Source organism: Heterodontus francisci, chromosome 7 (genome assembly GCF_036365525.1).
Source record: "Heterodontus francisci isolate sHetFra1 chromosome 7, sHetFra1.hap1, whole genome shotgun sequence".
In the NCBI taxonomy this organism is placed as follows: domain Eukaryota; kingdom Metazoa; phylum Chordata; class Chondrichthyes; order Heterodontiformes; family Heterodontidae; genus Heterodontus; species Heterodontus francisci.
In genome coordinates this window covers 23,571,210-23,593,838 of record NC_090377.1, presented here as the reverse complement: position 1 = coordinate 23,593,838, position 22,629 = coordinate 23,571,210, and the positions used below count along the sequence as shown (strand labels likewise).

The 22,629-nt window shown below is 42.6% G+C and overlaps 1 protein-coding gene across 5 annotated transcripts in view; it reads right to left on the bottom strand.

Annotated features, from left to right (window-relative positions):
- ptpn4a (protein tyrosine phosphatase non-receptor type 4a) overlaps positions 1–22,629 on the bottom strand; it is a 305,345-nt gene that overhangs the window by 87,718 nt on the left and 194,998 nt on the right. For all 5 annotated transcript variants that reach the window (XM_068034879.1, XM_068034877.1, XM_068034878.1 and 2 more), the window contains 2 exons: positions 12,175–12,238; positions 321–493 (listed from right to left, as the gene is read on the bottom strand). In XM_068034879.1, the coding sequence (XP_067890980.1) occupies positions 321–493; positions 12,175–12,238 (237 nt within the window). The remainder of the gene's footprint in view (positions 1–320; positions 494–12,174; positions 12,239–22,629) is intronic.

Genomic DNA, 22,629 nt, shown 5'->3' with positions numbered 1-22,629 from the left:
GATGAGGAAATTTTTTTTCCCACTCAGTTGTCAGGATCTGGAATACTCTACCCGAAAAGGTGGTGGAAGCTGATTTCATAAATAATTTTTTAAAAGGGCATTGGACAGGTAGTTGGGGATGAGTCACTTATAAGGTTATGGACAAAAAGCACGGTTGGGGACTAAGCACGACTGCTCTTTCATAGGCACAACAGGGCAAATGGCCTCCTTCTGTGCTGCACGTTTCTATGATTCTATGGAAAACTGAAATCATGCTACTTTACTGTACAACTTTCATGGCTTTGCTGGTAACTAATAAGTGATAAATCTTTAGCACCTACCAGTATCGGAACTTTGAACCCAATGTAAAGTAATGTGCAAAAAAGTTCTTCTGTGGAGGTACTGGTCTTTCTAGCCGGAAGAATGTATGATGCTCCACACAAGCCTTCCACAAATTCTTACAAGCTCGGTAGTTCCCCATATTAAACCCTAGTAATGTTTCTCTTGAGTCATGCTGATAGGGAAAAAGTTAAGAAGGTTAATGGACTAAGTACAAATATTTTTTAGAATCTCTGTTCAGTTTGGTTAGCAATGCTGAAAATCCAGACAGACCGGTCTAATTTCTTTTCGAAAGTTCCACTGGTGCAGTCAACAATGTTCGGGAGTAAATGGCCTATTCCATCTCTTTTCAAATAAAATATTTGTATTCTAGGGTCTTGAGCATAGATTAATAACCATTTGCAAAATGATTCTTAAATTTATAACAATCAACTAATTTGTGGAATGCAAAACATTAATCTCCTGACTATAATGCTGGGCAAGGCTTAACCCCAACATTATTAGCAAGTTTACTGATTTAGTGTGTGTTAGCGCCACCAACTCCCAATGCACTGCTCTTGTGCAGTAGCTATCGAACCTGAAGTAAATTTATCGGATTGGTGCAAGCTGGGCACTGCTAAGTCTTGTCAGTTTCAGTAAATGTGGCAAGTTTACTTTGGTGTTGCATAAGGCCCACTTAGCAGCAAACAGCAACACCAGTACACCATCAAACTCAATGTTAAAGCAGCAATAGAATTAGCATTAACAGCACAGGAACAGGTCATTTAGCCAAACTGATCTACACCAGTGTTCACATCACACAAGCCTCCTTCCATTCTAATTACCACTTGCCATCCTATCCCCTTATCCCACTATTCCCTTTTCTCTCATGTATACATCAAGCATTTCTTGAAATGCATCAAATCTCTTTGCTTGATGCATACGAGAGCAAAGGGAATAGAGGAATACGGGAACAGGGCGATGGCCAGCACAAAACGTGCATCGAAAGTCGATGTTAGTTTCCCTTTCAGTTAAGTACTTTCCCCTAGTAAAGCCAAGCTTGTTAGCTTCCACCCAGATAGCTGTAATTAACTAAAAGAAGCAAACGACAGTCATCATGTTAACCTATCTCTTTTTCAGATACTGATGAGCCTACTGTGTATTTCCAACACTTTGTTTTTATTTCAGATTCCAGCATCCATAATGCATCTTTTAATTTCTGAAATGGAACAAATATTAGTTCCAGAGATCATATATGTAGCCTTTTTATTCACTTCAAAGATATGAACATGTGCATTCAACTGCAAGATAGGGGACTGATCCCTGATGTTTCCCTTCCCCCATGGCAATATGCTGCTCTATAAAATATACTTCAGTTGATTCAGTCCCTATATGACCAAAGACTGTCCACTGGCTTTCTGTCCTTCTCTCCCGAGTATTTGACAAATTCTCAAGTCCCTTCCCCATAATAGTGATATTACCTTGTCTGAGCCTTTTAATACACTACAGGGAGATACACCTTCTGGTCCTTTGAAATGGGCAAACACAGGGACATGAAAATATTAAAAATTAGATGGTTTCTATAACTAACAATTCTGTAATTTATCTCGGGATGTGCTTATAGTTCTTAGTAGTTACTAAAATAATTTAGGTATGCAATAGCACTATTGCACAAAATACAAAGATTTAAAATTTTAAATTTGACAGATAATTCTCTGCAGATGTAGTCATATCTGGCCACAATCTATTTGTTAAATTTGTTAGAAATTATGTTTCTTAGAATTTCTCCCTAAGGACTACCTTAAAAAAATCACTATCTTACCAAGCTAAGTCTTGAAATGAGGAGGTCACCAGCATAGATCTTAAAGTGTGAAGATTTGTATCGATCAAATTACAATAGATCCATTGCAATTTCTGCCAATTCAGGCCAGTATACAACACATAGGACACAGGCCAAACAAAGACCTCATTATCAATGCATTAACATGCACTGGCTGTGGCACAGACACTAGTGCATTCAAATCAATAAATAATAGTCCGAGAGAAACCATTGTTGTAACAAAAGATTATATTTTGAATATTCTAATGATGATCTGTAAACTATTACTATAGTAAAAAGCTACACAATTTCATTTGAGGCAATTCAACTGATAACTGAGCAAAACTAATGTTCCATCAAAATACAATAGTTATCAACAGATGCCAAATTATGTTAAATCTGCAACATTCATATTATGACTGAATTTTGGTGTTGAACAGGTATCAGCCCTAGTTGTAAAATAAAGTTTGCTAAGTTACTGGTTGAAATAATTTCCGACACATTAAGCTGAATTATGCTGTAGATTCCAGTCTCAGAGGTTGTGGTGCAAAGCCTAATTTATCGTCTAAAATGTCATGCAACAACTTAAATTGGCTGATTTGTCTTGCAAAATGGCTATTTCCACTTATAGATTTCCTAATGCACCACTCTGCACACCACAATGCAGCCTGCACAAATCTCACTCAGCAAGCTATTTCAAGAATTCAGTTACTACTGAATGATTTTGATGAAGGCCCAATGCTATCTAGTGACTCAGTTGGGGCTCGATACTTAGTTTTGCAAAAGCATAAATCATGTGCAGTTTAGTTCGCTATTCCAACTGCAATTTGATGATGTGGATTTTTAAAAACCCAGCAATGTTACCCTTTTTTCATGCTATTTGTTTCTAGTTTTACTCTTCAAGTGTTGTTGGAGCTGCACCCAACCAGGCAAGTGGAGAGTATTCCATCACACTCTTGACTTGTGTCTTGTAGATAGTGGACAGGCATTGGGGAGACAGGAGGTGAGTTACTCACCGCCGAATTCCCAGCCTCTTGCAGCCATGGTATTTATATGACTACTCCAGTTCAGTTTCTGGTCGATGGCAACCCTCAGGATGTTGATAGGGGGGGATTCAGCAATGGTAATGCCTCTGACCGTCAAGGGGAGGGGTTAGGTTTTCTCCTGTTTGAGATGATCATTACCTGGCACTTGCCATGAATGTTACTTGCCACCTATTAGCCCAAGCCAGGATGTTGTCCAAGTCTTGCGACCTCTGGACACGAACTGCTTAGTATTTGAGGCAGCATGACTGGTGCTGAACATTGTGCAATCATCAGCGAGCATCCCCACTTCTGACCTTGATTGAAGGAAGGTCATTGATGAAGAAGCTGAAGATGGTTGGGCCTAGGACACTACCCTGAGGAACTCCTGTAGTGATGTCCTGGAGCTGAGATAATTTACCTTCAACAACCACAGCCATCTTCCTTTGCGCTAGGTGCAACCCCAACCAACGAAGAGTTTTCCCCGATTCTCATTGACTCCAGTTTTGCTAGGGCTCCTTGATGCCATATTTGGTCAAAGGCTGCCTTGATATCAAGGGCAGTCACTCTCACCTCACCTCGAGTTCAGCTCTTTTGTCCATGTTTGGACCAAGGCTGTAATTAGGTCAGGAGCTGAGCGGCCCTGGCAGAACCCAAATTGAGCATCACTGAGCAGGTTATTGCTGAGCAAGTGCTACTTGATAGCAGTGTCGACGACACCTTCCATCACTTTAATGATGATTGAGAGTAGACTGATGGGGAAATAATTGGCCGGGTTGGAGTTGTCCTGTTTTTTGTGTACTGGACATAACTGGGCAATTTTCCACATTGCCGGGTAGATGCCAGTGTCGTAGCTGAATTGGAACAGCTTGGCTAGGGGTGCGGCAAATTCTGAAGCATAGGCTTCAGTACTATTGCCGGAATGTTGTCAGGGCCCACAGCCTTTGCAGTATCCAGTGCCTCCAGTTGTTTCTTGATATCACGTGGCCTGAACTGAATTGGCTGAAGACTGGCATCTGAGATGCTGGGGACCTCAGGCAGCTCTGGCTGAAGATTGTTGCAAATGCTTCAGCCTCATCTTTTGCACTGATGCGCTGGGCTCCCCCATCATTGAGGATGAGGATATTTGTGGAACCACCTCCTCCAGTTAGTTGCTTAATTGTCTAACACCATTCATGACTAGATGTGGCAGGACTGCAGAGCTTAGATCTGATCCGTTGGTTATGGGATAGCCTAGCTCTGTCTATGGCATGCTGCTTACGCTGTTTGGCATGCAAGTAGTCCTGGGTTGCAGCCACACCAGGTTGGCACCTCATTTTGAGGTATGTCTGGTGCTACTCTTGGCATGCCCTCTTGTACTCTTCATTGAACCAGGGTTGGGCCCCCGGCTTGATGGCTTTGGTGGAGTGGGGAATATGCCGGGCCATGAGGTTACTGATTGTGGTTGAGTACAATTCTGCTGCTGGCCCACAGTGCCTCATGGATGCCCAGTTTTGCATTGCTGGATCTGTTCGAAATCTGTCCCATTTGACAAAATGGAGGGTATACTCAATGTGAAGACGGGCTTCGTCTCCACAAGTTCTGTGTGGTGGTCACTCCTTCCAATACGGTCATGGACAGATGCATCTGCGGCAGGCAGATTGGTGAGGATAAGGTCAAGTATATTTCTCTCGCTTGTTGGTTCCCTCACCACCTGCCGCAGACCCAGTCTGGCAGCTACATCCTTTAGGACTCAGCCAGCTCGGTCAGTAGTGGTGCTACCAAGCTACTCTTGCTGAAGGACATTGAAGTTCCCCATCCTTGCCACTCTCAGTGCTTTCTCCAAGTGCTGTTCAACATGGAGGAGTACTGATTCATCAGCTGAGGTGGGGCGGTAGGTGGTACTCAGCAGGATGTTTCCTTGCCCATGATTGACCTGATGCCATGAGACTTCATGGGATCTGGAGTTGATGTTGAGGACTCCCAGGACAACTCCCTCCCAACTGTATACCACTGTGCTGCCACCTCTGCTGGGTCTGTCCTGCCAGTGAGGATGGTGATGGCGGTGTCTGGGACATTGTCTGTAAGGTATGAATCCGTAAGTATGACTATGTCAGGCTGTTGCTTGACTAGTCTGTGGGACAGCTCTCCCAACTTTGGCACAAGCCCCCAAATGTTAGTAAGGAGCACTCTGCAGGGTCAACAGGGCTGGGTTTGCCGTTGTCGTTTCCGATGCCTAGGTCGACGCAGGGTGGTCCATTCGGTTTCATTCCTTATTGACTTCGTAGTGGTTAGGCACAACTGAGTGGCTTGCTAGGCCACTACAGAGGGCATGTAAGAGTCAACCACATTGCTGTGGGTCTGGAGTCACATGTAGGCCAGGCCAGGCAAGGACAGCAGATTTCTTCCCTATAGGACATTAGTGAACCAGATGGGTTTTTACAACAATCAACAATGGTTTCATGGCCATCATTAGACTAGCTTTAATTCAAAATTTTTAATTAATTGAATTCAAATTCCACCTTCTGCCATGGTGGGTTCCGAACCCATATCCCCAGAGTAATGCCCTGGGTCTCTGCATTACTAGTCCAGTGACAATACCACTACACCACTCCCTCCATGCAAATGCTTCAGCTCTGTCTTTTGCACTGATGTGCTGGGCTCTCCCATTGTTGAGGATGGGGATATTTGTGGAGCCTCCTCGTCCTGTTCATTGTTTAATTGTCCACCACCATTCATGACTGAACGTGGCAGGACTGCAGAGCTTAGATCTGATCCGTTGATTGAGAGATAGCTTAGCTCTGTATGTTGCACGCTGTTACTGCCCTTTGGCATGCAAGTAGTCCTGTGTTGTACCTTCACCAGGCTGACTCCTCATTTTCAGGTATGCCTGGTGCTGCTCCTGGCATGGCCTCCTGCACTCTTCATTGAACCAGGGTTAGTCCCCCAGCTTCAAGGTAATGGTGCAGTGGGGATATGCTGGGCCATGAGGTTACAGATTGCGGTTGAATACAATTTTGCTGCTGATGGCCCACAGCGCCTCATGGATGCCCAGTTTTGAGTTGCTAGATCTGTTTAATATCTATCCCATTTAGCATGGTGGTAGTGCCACACAACAGGATGGAGGGTTTGCTCAATATGAAGATGAGACTTCGTCTCCACAAGGACTGTGCGGTGGTCACTCCTTGCATACAAGACATTTGCCTTTCCATATAGAAAATGCTGAACGACAGTATAAATCGTCATTTATAAATCAAGGACAGTCAACATGGATTTATGTCCGACACCTAGAACTCAATACTACAGAAAGCAGAGAAGAGTATAGACAGTGGAGGGGTGAAATCGAAAAGGAAATTAGGAAAGCACAGAGTGGGCATGAAAGAATATTGGCAAGCAAAATCAAGGTGAGCCCAAAGATGTTTTATCAATATATTAAGAGTAATATATTGAGTAAGAAGACAACTAAGGAGAGAGTAGGGCCAATAAAAAACCAAAAGGTAACCTATGTGTAGGGGCAGAAGATGCTGGTACAGTTCTTAATGAATACTTTGCGTCTGTCTTCACAAAAGAAGAGGACGATGCAGATATTGTAGTTAAGGAGGAGTGTGAAATATTGGATGTGATAAACATAGCGAGAGAGAAAGCATTAATGGGATTAGCATCCTTGAAAGTCAATCGATCACCAGGGCCAGATGAAATGTACCCTAGGCTGTTAAAAGACGCAAGAGAGGAAATTGTAGAAGGTCTGACCATCATTTTCCAGTCCTCACTGGATACAGGTGTGGTGCCGGAGGATTGGAGAACTGTTAACGTTGTACCACTGTTCAAAAAGAGAGCGAGGGACAGACCGAATAATTACAGACCAGTCAGTCTAACCTCAGTAGTGGGCAAATTATTGGAATCTATTCTGAGAGGGATTTTCTTCTCCTTGCTGCTTTCACATGCGTTCAAGTCTTCTGAAGAAGGAATTTTCCTCCACACAAGATCGGGGGCAGGTTCTTCAACCTTGCCCGTCTAAGAGCAAAGTCCAAAGTACGGTAAGTCCTCATCAGGGAACTCCTCTTTGCTGACGATGCTGCTTTAACATCTCACACTGAAGAGTGCCTGCAGAGTCTCATTGACAGGTTTGCGGCTGCCTGCAATGAATTTGGCCTAACCATCAGCCTCAAGAAAACGAACATCATGGGGCAGGACGTCAGAAATGCTCCATCAATATTGGCGACCACACTCTGGAAGTGGTTCAAGAGTTCACCTACCTAGGCTCAACTATCACCAGTAACCTGTCTCTAGATGCAGAAATCAACAAGCGCATGGGAAAGGCTTCCACTGCTATGTCCAGACCGGCCAAGAGAGTGTGGGAAAATGGCGCACTGACATGGAACACAAAAGTCTGAGTGTATCAAGCCTGTGTCCTCAGTACCTTGCTCTATGGCAGCGAGGCGTGGACAACGTACGTCAGCCAAGAACGACGTCTCAATTCATTCCATCTTCGCTGCCTCCGGCGAATACTTGGCATCAAGTGGCAGGACCGTATCTCCAACACAGAAGACCTTGAGGCCGCCAACATCCCCAGCTTATACACACTACTGAGTCAGCGGCGCTTGAAATGGCTTGGCCATGTGAGCCGCATGGAAGATGGCAGGATCCCCAAAGACACATTGCACAGTGAGCTCGCCACTGGTATCAGACCCACTGGCCGTCCATGTCTCTGCTTTAAAGACGTCTGCAAACACGACATGAAGCCCTGTGACACTGATCACAAGTCGTGGGAGTCAGTTGCCAGCGTTCGCCAGAGCTGGCGGGTAGCCATAAAGGCGGGGCTAAAGTGTGGCGAGTCGAAGAGACTTAGCAGTTGGCAGGAAAAAGGACAAAAGCGTAAGGGGAGAGCCAACTGTGTAACAGCCCCGACAAACAAATTTTTCTGCAGCACCTGTGGAAGAGCCTGTCACTCTAGAATTGGCCTTTATAGCCACTCCAGGTGCTGCTCCACACACCACTGACCACCTCCAGGCGCTTACCCATTGTCTCTCGAGATAAGGAGGCCAAAGAAGAATTCTGAGAGACAGGATAAATTGTTACTTAGAAGAGCACAGGTTAATCAAGGATAGTCAGCATGGATTTGTTAAGGGAAGACCTTGTCTGACCAACTTGATCAAATTTTTTGAAGAAGTAACAAGGAAGATAGACGAGGGAAGTGCAGTTGATGTGGCCTACATGGATTTTAGCAAGGCTTTTGAGAAGGTCCCAGATGGCAGACCGGTTAAAAAAATAAAATCCCATAGGATCCAGGGAAATGCAGCAAGATGGATACAAAATTGGCTCAGTGACAGGAAACAAAGGGTAATTATTGACAGGTATTTTAGTGACTGGAGGACTGTTTCCAGTGGAATTCCACAGGGCTCAGTACTGGGTCTCCTGCCTTTTGTGGCATATATTAATGATTTGGACATAAATGTAGGGGGCATGATCAAGAAGTTTGCAGACGACACAAAGTTTGGCTGTGTGGTAGATAGCGAGGAGGATAGCTGTAGGCTGCAGTAACATTTTGATGGTCTGGTCAGATGGGCAGAAAAGTGGCAAATGGAATTCAGCCTGCAGAAGTGTGAGGTGATGCATTTGGGGAGGTCAAACAAGGCAAAGGAATACACAATTAATGGGAAAATACTGAAGCGTAGAGGAAGTGAGGGACCTTGGAGTGAACGTCCACAGATCCCTGAAGGTTGCAGGACAGGTCGATAAAGGTAGTTAAGGCGGCATATGGAATCCTTTCCTTTTATTAGCCAAAGTATGGAATGCAAGAGCAGGGAGGTTATGCTGGAACTGTATAAATCATTGGTTAAGCCACAACCTGAGTACTGTGTGCAGTTCTGGTCACCTCATTACAGAAAGGATGTAACTGCACTAGAGACGGTACAGAAGAGATTTATGAGCATGTTGCCAGGACTGCAAAATGCAGCTATGAGGAAAGATTCGATAGGCTGGGGTTGTTCTCCTTGGAACAGAGAAGGCTGACTGAAATGTTCAAAATTTTGAGGGGCCTGGATAAAGTGGAGGTGAAGGGTCTATTCACCTTAGCAGAGAGGTCAGTGACGAGGGGGGGCATAGACTTAAAGTGATTGGTAGAAAAATTAGAGGGGAGATGAGGAAAAACCTTTTCACCCAGAGGGTGGTGATGGTCGGGAACTCACTATCTGCAAGGGTGGTTGAGGCAGACACCCTCAACTCATTCAAAAGGAGTCTGGACATGCACCTCAAGTGCCGTAATCTGCAGCACTACAGACCAAATGTTGGAAGGCGGGATTAGAATAGCTGTATAGTTTTTCGGTTGGCACAGACAAGATGGGCCAAGAGGCCTCTTTCTGTGCCTTAAACTTTCTATGATTCAATGATTTGTTTAGGGAAGGTTGTGTCTGACTAATTTGATTGAACTTTTTGCAAGGCTTTTGACAAGGTCCCGTATGGCAAACTAGTCAGAAAAACAAAATGCTCACGGGATCCAGAGGGAAGTGGCAAATTGGATCCAAAATTGGCTCACAGGCAGGAAGCAAAGGGTAATGGTCGGGGTTTCGCAGGCTCAGTTCTGGATCCCTTGCTTTTTGTCATATGTATCAATGATTTCGACCTAAGTGTAAGGGGCATGATTAAGAGGTCTGCAGATGATATGAAAATTGGTCGTGTGGTTGAGAATGAGGAAGAAAGCTGGAGGCTACAGGAAGATATGAATGGACTGGTAATGTAGGTAGAAATGTGGCAAATGGAATTCAAATGGGAAAAGTGTGAGATAACGGATTTGGGGAGAGCAAGTGAATACACAATAAATGGTAGGCTACTGAGAAGTGTAGAGGAACATGTCCACAGATCACTGAAGGCAGCTGGAAAGGGAGATAAAGTGGTTAAAGAAGGCATGTGGCATACTTTCCTTATTGGTCAGGGCACAGAGTATAAGACAGGTTACGCTGCAAGTGTACAAAACTCTAGTTCGACCACAGCTAGTGCACTACGTACAGCTCTGGTCATCGCATCACAGGAAGGATGTGATCACACTAGAGAGGTACAGAGGAGATTTACGAGGATGTTGCCAGGAATGGAGAATTTTAGCTGTATGGAAAACTATATAGGCTGGGGTTGTTTTCTTTGGAACAGAGAAGGCTGCGGGGAGATTTAATTGAGGCGTATGAAATTGAGGAAGGACCTACTATCCTTAGCAGAGAGATCAATAACCAAGGGGCATAGATTTAAAGTAACTGGTAGAAGGAAGCTTAGGAGAATTTTTTTCACCCAGAGGATGGTGGGTATGTGGAACTCACTCCCCGAAAGGGTGGTAGAGGCAGAGAAACTCATCACATTTAAAAAATACTTGGATATGCACCTGAAGTGGTGTAACCTACAGGGCTATGGACCAAGAGCTGGTAAGTGGGATTAGGCTGGATAACTTTTTGGCTGGCACAGACATGATGGGCTGAATGGTCTCTTTCTGTGCCATAAAGCATATATCAAAATGGAGCATAGAAAAATATTGACTTTGCACAGATACAATTCTTCAAAGTATACAAATGAATAAAGCACCTTGCATTTTGTTTTCTGTAGTTTTGCATCACAAATATTTATACACCCATTCTTTATGTGCCTCTTAAATCACTTGTCCACTGTCCATAAATAGAGTCCCACCTGTGAGATTAACTGCACCACGGCAGGAGTATAAATAATTGAAAGGGAAAGGTTAAAGGCCTCATCTTTTAACAAGACAGCACACAAAGCCCACAACTTATATTCAAAGTTCATATTTTATTCAGAAGTACCTTCAAATAACTAGGTGTTCCCCTTATGTATATTTTAAACATATTAGTCAGGGTTTTCTGCTTCTACACTCACCAGTCTGAAATTTTCTGCCCATTAAAGTAATTGAGTTGAATATTACAGTCTGGTAAGCAAAAAACCCAGGCCATACACTTTGTTGCGTATGTTTTCTAATGTCACAGATTATTAAATGTATATAAAAGCAAAATACTGCGGATGCAGTATATTAAATGTATATACCTTGGCTAGGCCTCATTTAGAATACAGTGCCCAGTTTTGCTCCCCTCACATGGTGGGCGTTAATGAGGCTATGGAAAAGGTTCAGAAAAGGGCCACGAGAATAATTCCCAGTTCAAAGCACCTTTTGCTTCCCAGAGTTAAGGCACTGAGTCTATACACTTTAGAGAAGCGTAAACTGAGGGGAGATTTGATTGAAGTCTACGAAAAAGGAAACAAAAGGACTAAACTGTGTGCATACTGACAAATTATGTCAATTCAGTACGTTGAGGAAAACAGGGATCATGCATATAAATTACAGAAGGGAAGGAATAATTAGATGTGAGGCAGTTCTTCTTTTTCCAGGGAACAGAATAAAAGGCCCATGGAACAAGTCGCCAGCTTGTGTGATGAATACTGATTTATTACATACCTCAAGAGTGAAGTGGACCAGTGCATGGTTGGAGCAGAGATCGCATCATACATGAGGTAGGTGCCAGATAATGCAAGTCATGGTCAATGTTATGTCCAGGACTAGTTTTGATCACTTAGAGAGGGATTGGAGAGGAGTTTTTCCTGATTTCTTTTTCCCTAATTAAGTTTTTGATCTGGTTTTTCCACCTCTCCCAGGAGACTACATGCTATGTAATATGTGAGGAGTCTCTGAACATGATGCATTAAGCATCACAACTGTATGGTACAGGCTAGATTCACAGCTCGTCTTTTCCTGTACAACATTTTTGTACAGTTTCACTCCATGCACAGTACTGAGGGCCATGTGTTACCCTTTCTTCCTCAATGCTCACAATTACATCCATTTAACTACTGCATGTCTCGTGAGCATTAAAACGCATTGAAAGCAGTTCTAAACTAGTTTGAATGTGAAGCAACACACGACTATGCACAGAAAGAGTTTTGTATTTAACAGTGTACAGGACACCGGGTAATCAGCGACATACATTGAGATCAACTGCTCATCTTTTATTGCTCCTTGCAGCTGTTTCAAGCTAGAGACAGCACAAACTACAAATAGAGGTTACTTACCAGTTCTCTTCTAAGCAGAATGAAGAACTGTTTGCACTTAAATGATATTTTTACAATCTTCAACCTGTGTGAAAGGAAATGTTTTGTTAGTAATATTTCAAATAATGTCTCAAGGAGTTCTTCTCCTTAAAAAAAATTAAATTAGAAAGAAAAAAACACACATTTATTCAGCACCTTTCACAATCTCAGGGTATTCCAAGGTGCTTCACAGCCAATTAATTACTTTTGAAGTGTGGTCATCTGTTGTAATGTAGGAAAACATGGCAGCCAATTTACAAGATCCCACAAGTGACTAATAAAACTGTTTTAACCATGTTGGTTGAAGGATAAATGTTGGCCAAGACAACGGGAGAACTCTCCAGCTCTTCTTTGAATAGTACCATGGGATCTTTTATGGCCACCCGAGAGTGCAGCCAGGCCCTTGAACGCATCTGAAGAACAGCACTTACAACAGCTCAGCATTTCCCCAGTACTGCATTGTAGTGTCAGCTGAGCTGGGCATGCAAGTCCTGGAGTGGGGCTTGAACTCACGACCTTCTCACTAAGGTGAGAATGCTACTACTGAGCCACAGCTGACTCCTCTTGAATTATATTGAAAACTGTTTTAAAACAAACTACTAACATCAGACGAGCTGAGGTACAAATTACCAAGGGGGGCGGGGGGGGGGGAATTAATTAACCTACACATCTGAAATGATAGACACTGAAGTGATCTGCTTTATTGATTAATTGACTCAATAATTTCAATGACACTTAACCCCTTACATGTCTGTAATTTACCCCAGCTTCACCCAATTATGTCAGCAGCATAATTTTGTTTTATCTAGCAGAAACAAACAGCAAAACAGAATCTGGATGTGGCTAGAATGCTTTGCAATACATGAAAAAGGGAGCCAATACAGATTTTGTTCTTAAAATCAGGCACTTTTATCTCATATTCTGAGCCATAGGAAAGTTCTAATCTCCTAAGATTTAGCTGAAAATGTTATGTAATCCCTTTGGGAACCAATTTGTGTACACTCAACACTGTTTTTCTATGTACACATTAACGACCCCAATTTTGCAGATGTCATGACGGCAAAATTGTTAGCATTCGCTGTCATTACCCTGTGAAATGAACAGCAGCTTCTGGCACCTGTGTGTGCGCGGTTAACTGCGGAAATCCAGAAGCTGCTGTCAGCGATTCCCTGCTCCTCCACAGGGTGCACTGAGGTCTCCACAGATGCCAATCTTTATAAATCACTGAACTGACAGACCTTCCCCTTTTATGTTGTAATATTGACCTCCCACCTTGAAAAATTTATACCTTGAGTATTGCTGAAAACAGAGACATTTTGTTGAAGCTTTTTGTCTTGTATTCATTGGGACAATTCGTAAGAACATAAGGGAAACAACCAATTTATACTATGAGAAGAGAGTGCTGACTGGTTGGCAAGTGGACTCTGATTGGTAGAGGCGTTGCCATGGAGAATGCACCAGTTTATGGTGACTGACAGTTAACTGCCAAGCTTTGTTTGAAATTTAAACCAGGCAGCCGGACTCTGATCAAGGCATTGCCCTGAGGAATGAACCAGCGAATGGCGGTCACTTATTTTGTTTAGCTGAAACAGGCGCAATGTGTGTACATGTTCAATTGCGGAATCACATCTAATGTTGGACACTGTGTTTTGAGTTTTGCATGCACGTGCTGTCTGCGTACAGTATGTACTTTGCCTGTTGCGAACAATGGAAGAGACATGTTTGATAACCTCTGCCAGTCTTTGGAATGCACGGCCTATATACCTAGCATCACACTGACAGTGAAGTTTATATATTGCATTCCTCATTTGTGCGCTAGCCAAAAAGTCTTTTTGGCTTGATGGCAGCATCCTGTTAGTAGCAAACACTACATATGTTGCTACTGCATAGCAGCAGCATGAATCAGCTAGCTTCACCTGTTGCTCAAATTGAACGTGAAGAATTCAAGGTGAAGCTAGCTGTTTTACACTACTATGCAGTACATAAGAACATAAGAACTAGGAGCAGGAGTAGGCAATTCAGCCCCACTAGCCTGCTCCGCCATTCAATACGATCATGGCTGATCTTATCTCAGCCTCAACTCCACTTTCCTGCCCGTTCTCCATAACCCTTCAACCCATTACTAATTTAAAAATCTGTCCATCTCCTCCTTATATTTACTCAATGTCCCGGCATCCACCGCAGTCTAGGGTAGTGAATTCCACAGATTCGCAACCCTTTGAGAGAAGTAATTTCTCATCTCTGTTTTAAATCTGCTACCCCTTATCCTAAAACTATGACCTCTTGTTCAAGATTGCCCCACAAGAGGGAACATCCGCTCTACGTCTACTTTGTCAATCCCCTTAATCATCTTATTACCTCAATTAGAGCTCCTCTCATTCTTCTAAACTCTAGAGAGTAAAGGCCTAAACTGCTCAATCTCTCTTCAGAAGACAAACCCCTCATCTCTGGAATCAATCTAGTGAACCTCCTCTGAACTGCCTCCAATGCAACTATATCCCTGCTCAAGTAAGGGGACCAAAACTGTACGCAATACTCCAGGTGCGGTCTCACTAATGCCTTGTACTGTTGCAGCAACATTTCCCTACTTTTATACTCTATTCCTTTAGCAATAAATGCCAAAATTCCATTTGCCTTCTGTATTACTTATTGCACCTGCATACTAGTTTTCTGCGATTCATGCACAAGGACACCCAGATCCCTCTGCACCGAAGCACCCCGAAGTTTCTCTCCATTTTGATAATTTGCCTTTCGATTCTTCCGACCAAAATGGATAACCTCACACTTATCCACGTTAAATTCCATCTGCCAAATTTTGGCCCATTCACCTAACCTATCCATATCCATTTGTAAATTTATTTCTTTATTGCAATTTACTATCCCAACTATTTTAGTGTCATCTGCAAATTTAGCTATAGTACCTTCTATCCCTGAATCCAAGTCATTAATACAGACTGTAAATAGTTGGGGCCTGAAGACCGAACCCTGTGGTACCCCATTAGTTACATCTTGCCAACCAGAAAAGGACCCATTTACCACGACTCTGTTTTCTGTTGCTTAGCCAATCCTCTATCCAAGCTAATAAACTGCCCCAACCCCACGTGATCTTACCTTGTGTATTAACCTTTTGTGCGGCACCTTATCAAATGCCTTCTGGAAGTCCAGATATACTACATCTACAGGATCCCCATTATCCACTTTACTTGTTACATCTTCGAAGAACTCTAGCAAATTAGTCAAACACGATTTACCCTTCATAAAACCATGCTGACTCTGATGTTTTGACTTTCTAAATGTCCTGTTATGACTTCTTTAATAATAGATTCTAACAATTTCCCAATGACAGACGTTAAACTAACTGGTCTATAGTTTCCTACTTTCTGCCTCCCTCCCTTTTTTGAATAAGGGTGCTATATTAGCATTTTTCCAATCCACTGGAACCTTTCCCGAATCCAGGGAATTTTGGAATGTTATAACCAATGGATCCACTACCTCTGCTGCCACTTCCTTTAAAATCCTAGGATGTAGGCCATCAGGCCCTGGGGACTAGTCTGCCTTCAATCCCAATAGTTTGCTCAGTACTTTTTCCCTAGTGATGATGATTGTTCTAAGTTCCTCCCATTCTATAACCTCTGCATTACCTGTTACTATTGGGATGGTACTAGTATCCTCCAGCGTGAAAACTAAGGCAAAATACTGATTTAGTGTCTCCGTCAATTCTGTGTTCCCCACTATTAACTCCCCAGTCACATCCTCCAAGGGACCAACATTCACTCTAGCTACTATCTTCCCTTTTATATACTTATTCAAGCTTTTGCTATCAGTTTTTGTATTTTGCACTAGTTTTCTTTCATAATTTATCTTTTCTCTTTTTCTTACTTTTTCAGTAACCCTTTGTTGATTTTTAAAAGTTTCCCAATCTACCAGCCTGCCACTAGCCTTTGCAATATGGTATGCCTTAGTTTTTGTCTTTATGTTATCCTTAACTTCCTTGCTTAGCCATGGATGTTTTTTCCCCCTCTTACAATCTTTCTTCCTCTCTGGAATATATTTTAGTTGGGAGGAGTTGAATATCTCCTTAAACATCTGTCACTGCTCATCAACTGTCCTACTTTTAGTCTTCCTGCCCAGTCCACTATGGCCAAATCTGTCCTCATGCCGATGTAATTAACTTTGTTTAACTCCAGAACACTAGTGTGGGACTCCAGTTTCTCGTCCTCAAACTGAATTTGAAATTCTAGCACGCTATGATCACTCACCCCTGGAGGATCCTTAACTATGAGATCATTAATTAATCCCACCTCATTACATAACACCAAATCTAGAATAGCCTGCTCCCTGGTTGGTTCCACAACATATTGCTCCAAAAAACAATTTCTAATACATTCAATGAACTCTCCCTCAAGGCTACCCTTGCCAATTTGATTAATCCAGTCTATATGCATATTAAAATCACCCATGATTACCGCCGTACCTTTCTTACAAGCCCCCAGTATTTCCTGGATTATACTGTGCCCCACTGCGGATCTGTTTGGGGACCTCGATTACTCGCACTAGGGACTTCTTTCCCTTGCTATTTCTTATTTCTACCCAGACTGATTCTACGTCTTGATCTCCAGTGCCTATATCATTTCTCACTACAGCATTGATCTCTTCCTTTACTAAGGAAGCTACACCACCTCCTTTTCCTTCCTGCCTATCCTTCCGAAATGCTGAGTACCCTTGGATATTCAATTCCCAAACCTGGTTTCCCTGCAACCACGTCTCAGTAATTTCCACTAAATCATACCCATTTGTCTCTATTTGCACTGTTAGCTCATTAATTTTATTCCGAATGCTTTGTGCATTCGGATACAAAGCCTTTAAGTTTGTTCTATTATCAAATTTCCTTACTCTTGTACGATTCCTTGGTGCAATGCGACGTTCACACGTTCTGTCCCTACCTTTTATTTTCTGGTAATAATCAGCCTCATCACTAACCTGCACTCCAACCTTCTCAGTAGCAACACGTGTGGCGTTCGCCACTAACAGGATGCTGCTGTCAAGCCAAAAAGATGTTCTGCCTATCACACAAATGAGCAATGTGATATACGAATTTCAATGACAGTGAGATGCTAAGTATATGGGCCCTAAGTCCCAAAGACTGGTGGACCGTATCAAACAACATGTCCCTTCTGCTGTTTGCAACGGGCAAGGTATAGACCGTACCCAACCAGCACGTGCTTGCAAAACGCAAAACAGAGTGTTCAACATTAGACGTGATTCCGCGATTGGACAGCATTTGCTAAATAATCCTCAGTGTGCCAAGAATTACGCTGACAACCAATTTAAGATTGTCAGTCAGGATCACAGTGTGATGCATTTGCGCGTACCGGAAGCTGCATATATTAATACACAGGGCCCTATTCTTTGCCGACAGAAAGAACATGTACACACATCCCACCCGTTTCGGCTAAACAAAAGAAGTAACAGCCATTCGCTGGTTCATTCCTCAGGGCAATGCCTTGACCAATCAGAGTTAAGCTGCCGGGTTTAAATTTTCCATGGCAACGCCTCTACCAGAGTCCACGTGCCAACCAATCAGCATTCTCGTCTCATATAGCATAAATTTGTTGCTTCCCTTACATTGTTATTCTTGCAATTTGCCCTGATGCGTGCAGGACGAAAAGCTTCAACAAAATGTCGCTGTTTTCAGAAACACTCAGGTTCTGTACTACCAAACGACGAATTACGCCTTGTTGATGAGGTGTAACTGGGTTTTTAACAAAGTACTAAGTCATAATTGCTGCTGAATAACGTCTTTGGCTCTGAAAATCTGATTTTATATTTGTGAAATGCCTAACTTTTCTATGAAAAACATCCCAGTTAGAGTTAATGGCACATCTATGCAATTTAACATTTTCAAATAATAAATGCAGTTTAACCAATCTCAAGCGTGTCTGCAAATTATGATTAACAGAGCTTAAATGTTTTAGTTACATATCCTTTCACTGAGTAAACAAATACAAAATCCTATGGATGCTTACAAAGCCCTTTGCTTTGTAATGTATATTTTCAAGAAAAACATGTATATATCTGATCACTCCTGCTCTGAAGTTTTAAAATCCCACCTAAAAGAACCAGTCTGAATTCTAGTCTAGAAACATTAGCAGAGATTCACCAGTCTGTGATAAGACCGTTAATTTTTAAAACTCTAAAGTCAAAATAGAGACCTGAGGGGAGGAGAAGAGGAGGAGAAAATTGATGCAAAAAAAAAGAGAAATGAAGCAATGGAAGGAAGTAGAATAAAATAAAATTTTCAAAGAAGTTCTATCCTGATTGAGTATGCGGAGTTAAATTATGCATTCAGACTCTCCACAATCTGGTACATATGACCATAAAACTGTTTAAAAAAAAATGTGAACGTTGTAATCAAATATGGGGTCAAATTTTGCCAAAATGGCAACGCTGTCTGAATAATGCACAGTTATTAATGCACAAATTAATGCACAATGAAGATGGTTGGGCCCAGAACAATGCCGGAGGAACTCCTGCAGCAACGTCCTGGGGCTGATATGATTGGCCTGCAACAACTACAACCATCTTCTTTTGTGCTAGGTGTGAATCCAGACAGTGAAGAATTTTTCCCAATTCCCATTAACTTCAATTTCCACATACTGTCAAATGTTGCCTTGATGTCAAGGGCAGTCAATCTTACCCCACCTCTGTAATTCAGCTTTGGAACAAGGCTTTAATGAAGTCTGGGCCGAGTGACCCTGGTGGAAGCCCAAGTGAGCATTGGTCAGCAGGTTATTGCTCAGTAAGTGTCACTGATATTAAACTGACAGGCTTGTAGTTAGCTGGTTTCGCTCTCCCACACTCTTTAAAAATGGGAGTGACATTAGCAATTTTCCAGTCTAACGGTACAATTCTTAAGTCGAGAGGGGTTTGAATGATTACAACTGACCCTCTTGCAATTTTCTCGCCTACTTCTTTTAATACCCTGGATGGAAACCAACAGGTCCTGGAGATTTATCTATCCAAAGTCCCATTATTTTCACCGTTACCATTTTTTAAAAACTTGTACTGAATCCAGTAAGTTGCTCCCTTGATTTATTTTTAGTTTTGCTTCTGTCACTGGTATTGTATTCTCTTCCTCTACTGAGAGAACAGATACAAAGCACTCGTTTACTAAATCTGCCATTACTGATATTACTGTATAAATCGCATTTGTCGTTATGGGCCCACATCTTCCATAACTCCTCTCTTTGACATTAATACGTCTATAAAAACTTTTACTGTTAACCTTTATATTACTTAGTTTTTTTACTTCAACTTTCCTTTTTGTAACTCAATTTTCTGTGTCCTTTTTTGCTTTCTATATTTCTACCACTCTCCTGGATTACCACTTTTCTTGGCATTTGTCAGTCACTTCATTTTATACCGCTGCCTACCTCAAAGTTGGGCACGGTTGTCTGACCACACAAGTGGAATTTCTGCTCTCTAGGGAAATATATTGGACTCCTATTCCTATCCAAATACCTCCCACTGTTTTTTTGTAGGTTTACTAGTTAATTGCTCAGCCCAGCTTAAAATATTCAACTTAAACCTCAGTCTTTCAAAGTCAGCTATACTCAAGTTTAAAACAGTTTGTTGGAATCTTTCTCCATCTCTAGCTTCATGTCAAACTATCATGTTATGGTAACTGTTTTGTAAAATGCACCTATCACACTAATTTTTTTTTATTTGTTCATGGGATGTGTGTGTTGCTGGCATTTGTTGGACATTCCTAATTGCCCTTGAGATGATGGTGAGCCGCCTTCTTGACCTGAAGTCCATGTGGTGTAGGTATACCCACACTGCTGTTGTTAGAGAGGGAGATCCAGGATTTTGACCCAGTGACAGTGAAGTAACAGCGATATAGTTCTAAGTCAGTCTGGACTTGGAGGGGAACTTGCAGGTGGTGGCATTCCAATGTGTCAGCTGCCCTTGTCCTTCTAAGTGGTAGAGGTCGTGTTTCTGAAAGATGCTGTTGAGGGAGGCTTGGCGAGTTGCTGCAGTGCATCATGCAGGTGGTACACACTGTTGCCACTGTGAGCCAGTGCTAGAGGGAGTGCATGATAAAGGTGGTGGATGGGGTGTCGATCAAATGGGCTACTTTGACCCGGATGGTATAGAGCTTCTTGAGTGTTGCTTGAGCTGCACTCATCCAGACAAGTGGAAAGTATTTCATCCCTCTCTTGACTTGTGCCTTGAAGATGGTGAATAGGCTTTGGGGAGTAAGGTGGTGAGTGACTCGCCACAGAATTCCCAGACTCTGACCTGCTCTTGCAGCCGTAGTATTTATATAGCTGGTCCAGTTAAGTTTCTGGTCAATGGTAATGCCCAGGATGTTCATGATGGGGGATTCAACGATGGTATTGCTATGGGACGCCAAGGGAGAGGGCTGGATACTCTCTTGTTGGAGATGGTCACTGCCTGGCACTTGTGTGAAGCCAATGTTAGTTGCCACTTATCAGCCCAAGCCTGAATGTTGTCCAGGACTTGTTGAATGCAGGCACGGACTGCTTCAGCATCTGAGGAGTTGCGAATGATATTGAACACTGTGTAATCATCAGCAAACTCCCCCACTTCTGACCTTATGAAGGAAGGTCATTGATGAAGCAGCAGATGGTTGGACCTAGGACACTACCCTGAGGAACTCCTGCAGCAATATCCTAGAGCTCAGATGATTGCCCTCCAACAATGACAATCATCTTTCGGCTCATTACTCATACCAAGTCTTCTAAGGATAGGTTTGGCAGGCTGGGCTCGTTTTCACTGGAGTTTAGAAGAGTGAGAGGAGACTTGATTGAAGTATATAAGATCCTGAATGGTCTTGACAAGGTAGATGCGGAAGAGATGTTTTCTCTTGTGGATGAGTCCAGAACTAGGGTGAACGGTTTTTAAATTAGGGTCGCCCTTTTAGGGCAGAGATGAGGAGAAATTTTTTCTCTGAGGGTTGTGCGACTTTGGAACTCAGAAGGCGTTGGAGGCAGGGTCAATGAATATTTTAAGGCGGAGGTAGATAGATTCTTGTTCGGCAAGGAAATCAAAGGTTATCAGGGGCAGATGGGAGTGTGGAATTCGAAACGCAAACAGGTGAGCCATTATCTTATTGAATGGCAGAGCAGGCTCGAGGGGCCAAATGGCCTACTTCTGCTCCTAATTCATATGGTCGTATGTAAGTGTAGTATGGCTTATTCCAGTCAGTTCAAAATGTAATGTTTCAGACAACAGTCCCCAATACTCCCTAGAAATTCACTGCCTTTAAGACTGAGCTGTTTCACATTTCAGTCTATGTGAAAATTGGTATCTTGTGTTACAGCCACTTTGCCTTTGCTGTATGCTTCTCTGCTCACCATATTTATGAATCACGATACTGCATCATTGTTGTCAGCAGGTCTGCGGACAACTTAGAACAGAGCCTTTGCTGTTTTTTAATTATACCCAGTGTTTCCACTGCCTGTTCACTGATATACTTTTTTAACTAAAGGCATTAAAACGGCACAAAAGACAATTCAATAGATAACTTTTTTTTATTCGTTCATGGGAATTTGGGAGTTGCTGGCTAGGTCAGCATTTATTGCCCATCACTAATTTCCCTTGAGAAGGTGGTGGTGAGCTGCCTTTTTGAACCACTGCAGTCCATGTGGGGTAGGTACACCAACAGTGCTGTTAGGAAGGGAATTCCAGGATTTTGACCCAGCGACAGTGAAGGAACGGCGATATAGTTCAGAGTCATGATGGTGTGTGGCTTGGAGGGGAACATGCAGGTGGGGGGTTTGAAAGGTGCTGTCTCAGGAGCCTTGATGAATTGTTGCAATGCACCTTGTAGAAGGTACACATTGCTGCCACTGTGCGTCAGAGGTGGAGGGAGTAAATGTTTGTGGATGGGGTGCCAATCAAGTGGGCTGCTTTGTCCTGTGTTAACCTTCTGAGTGTTGTTGGAGCTGCACCCATCCAGCAAGTGGAGAGTATTCCCTTGTAGGTGGTGGACAGGCTTTGGGGAGTCAGGAGGTGAGTTACTCGCCATATTACTGTGCAACATAATTTTCTGAATGTTTCATTTTGTTTCAGTCCAATAAATAAATAAATAATATTTATTTCGAGAAATTTCAGTTACCGAGAAAATATCAAGATCTTGCTAAGTTTAGTCTTCCCTCATATGCCTGCATTTTATTTTAAACTAGCTGCAGAAAGCACTTCTTCAAACACTTACTGAAAATACACATATGCTAATTCTATCCAGTCACTTCTTTTTTAAAAAACCCCCTCAAATTTAACAAATTTGTGCCGGCTGTGCATGATTAACTTGCACATTTCTAAATTCTCATTTATTTCATCTGAATTCATGGATTTGAATGGGTTTGCCCAAAAATTCAACAGCAGACTATAGGTACCTAGTTTATCCACCAC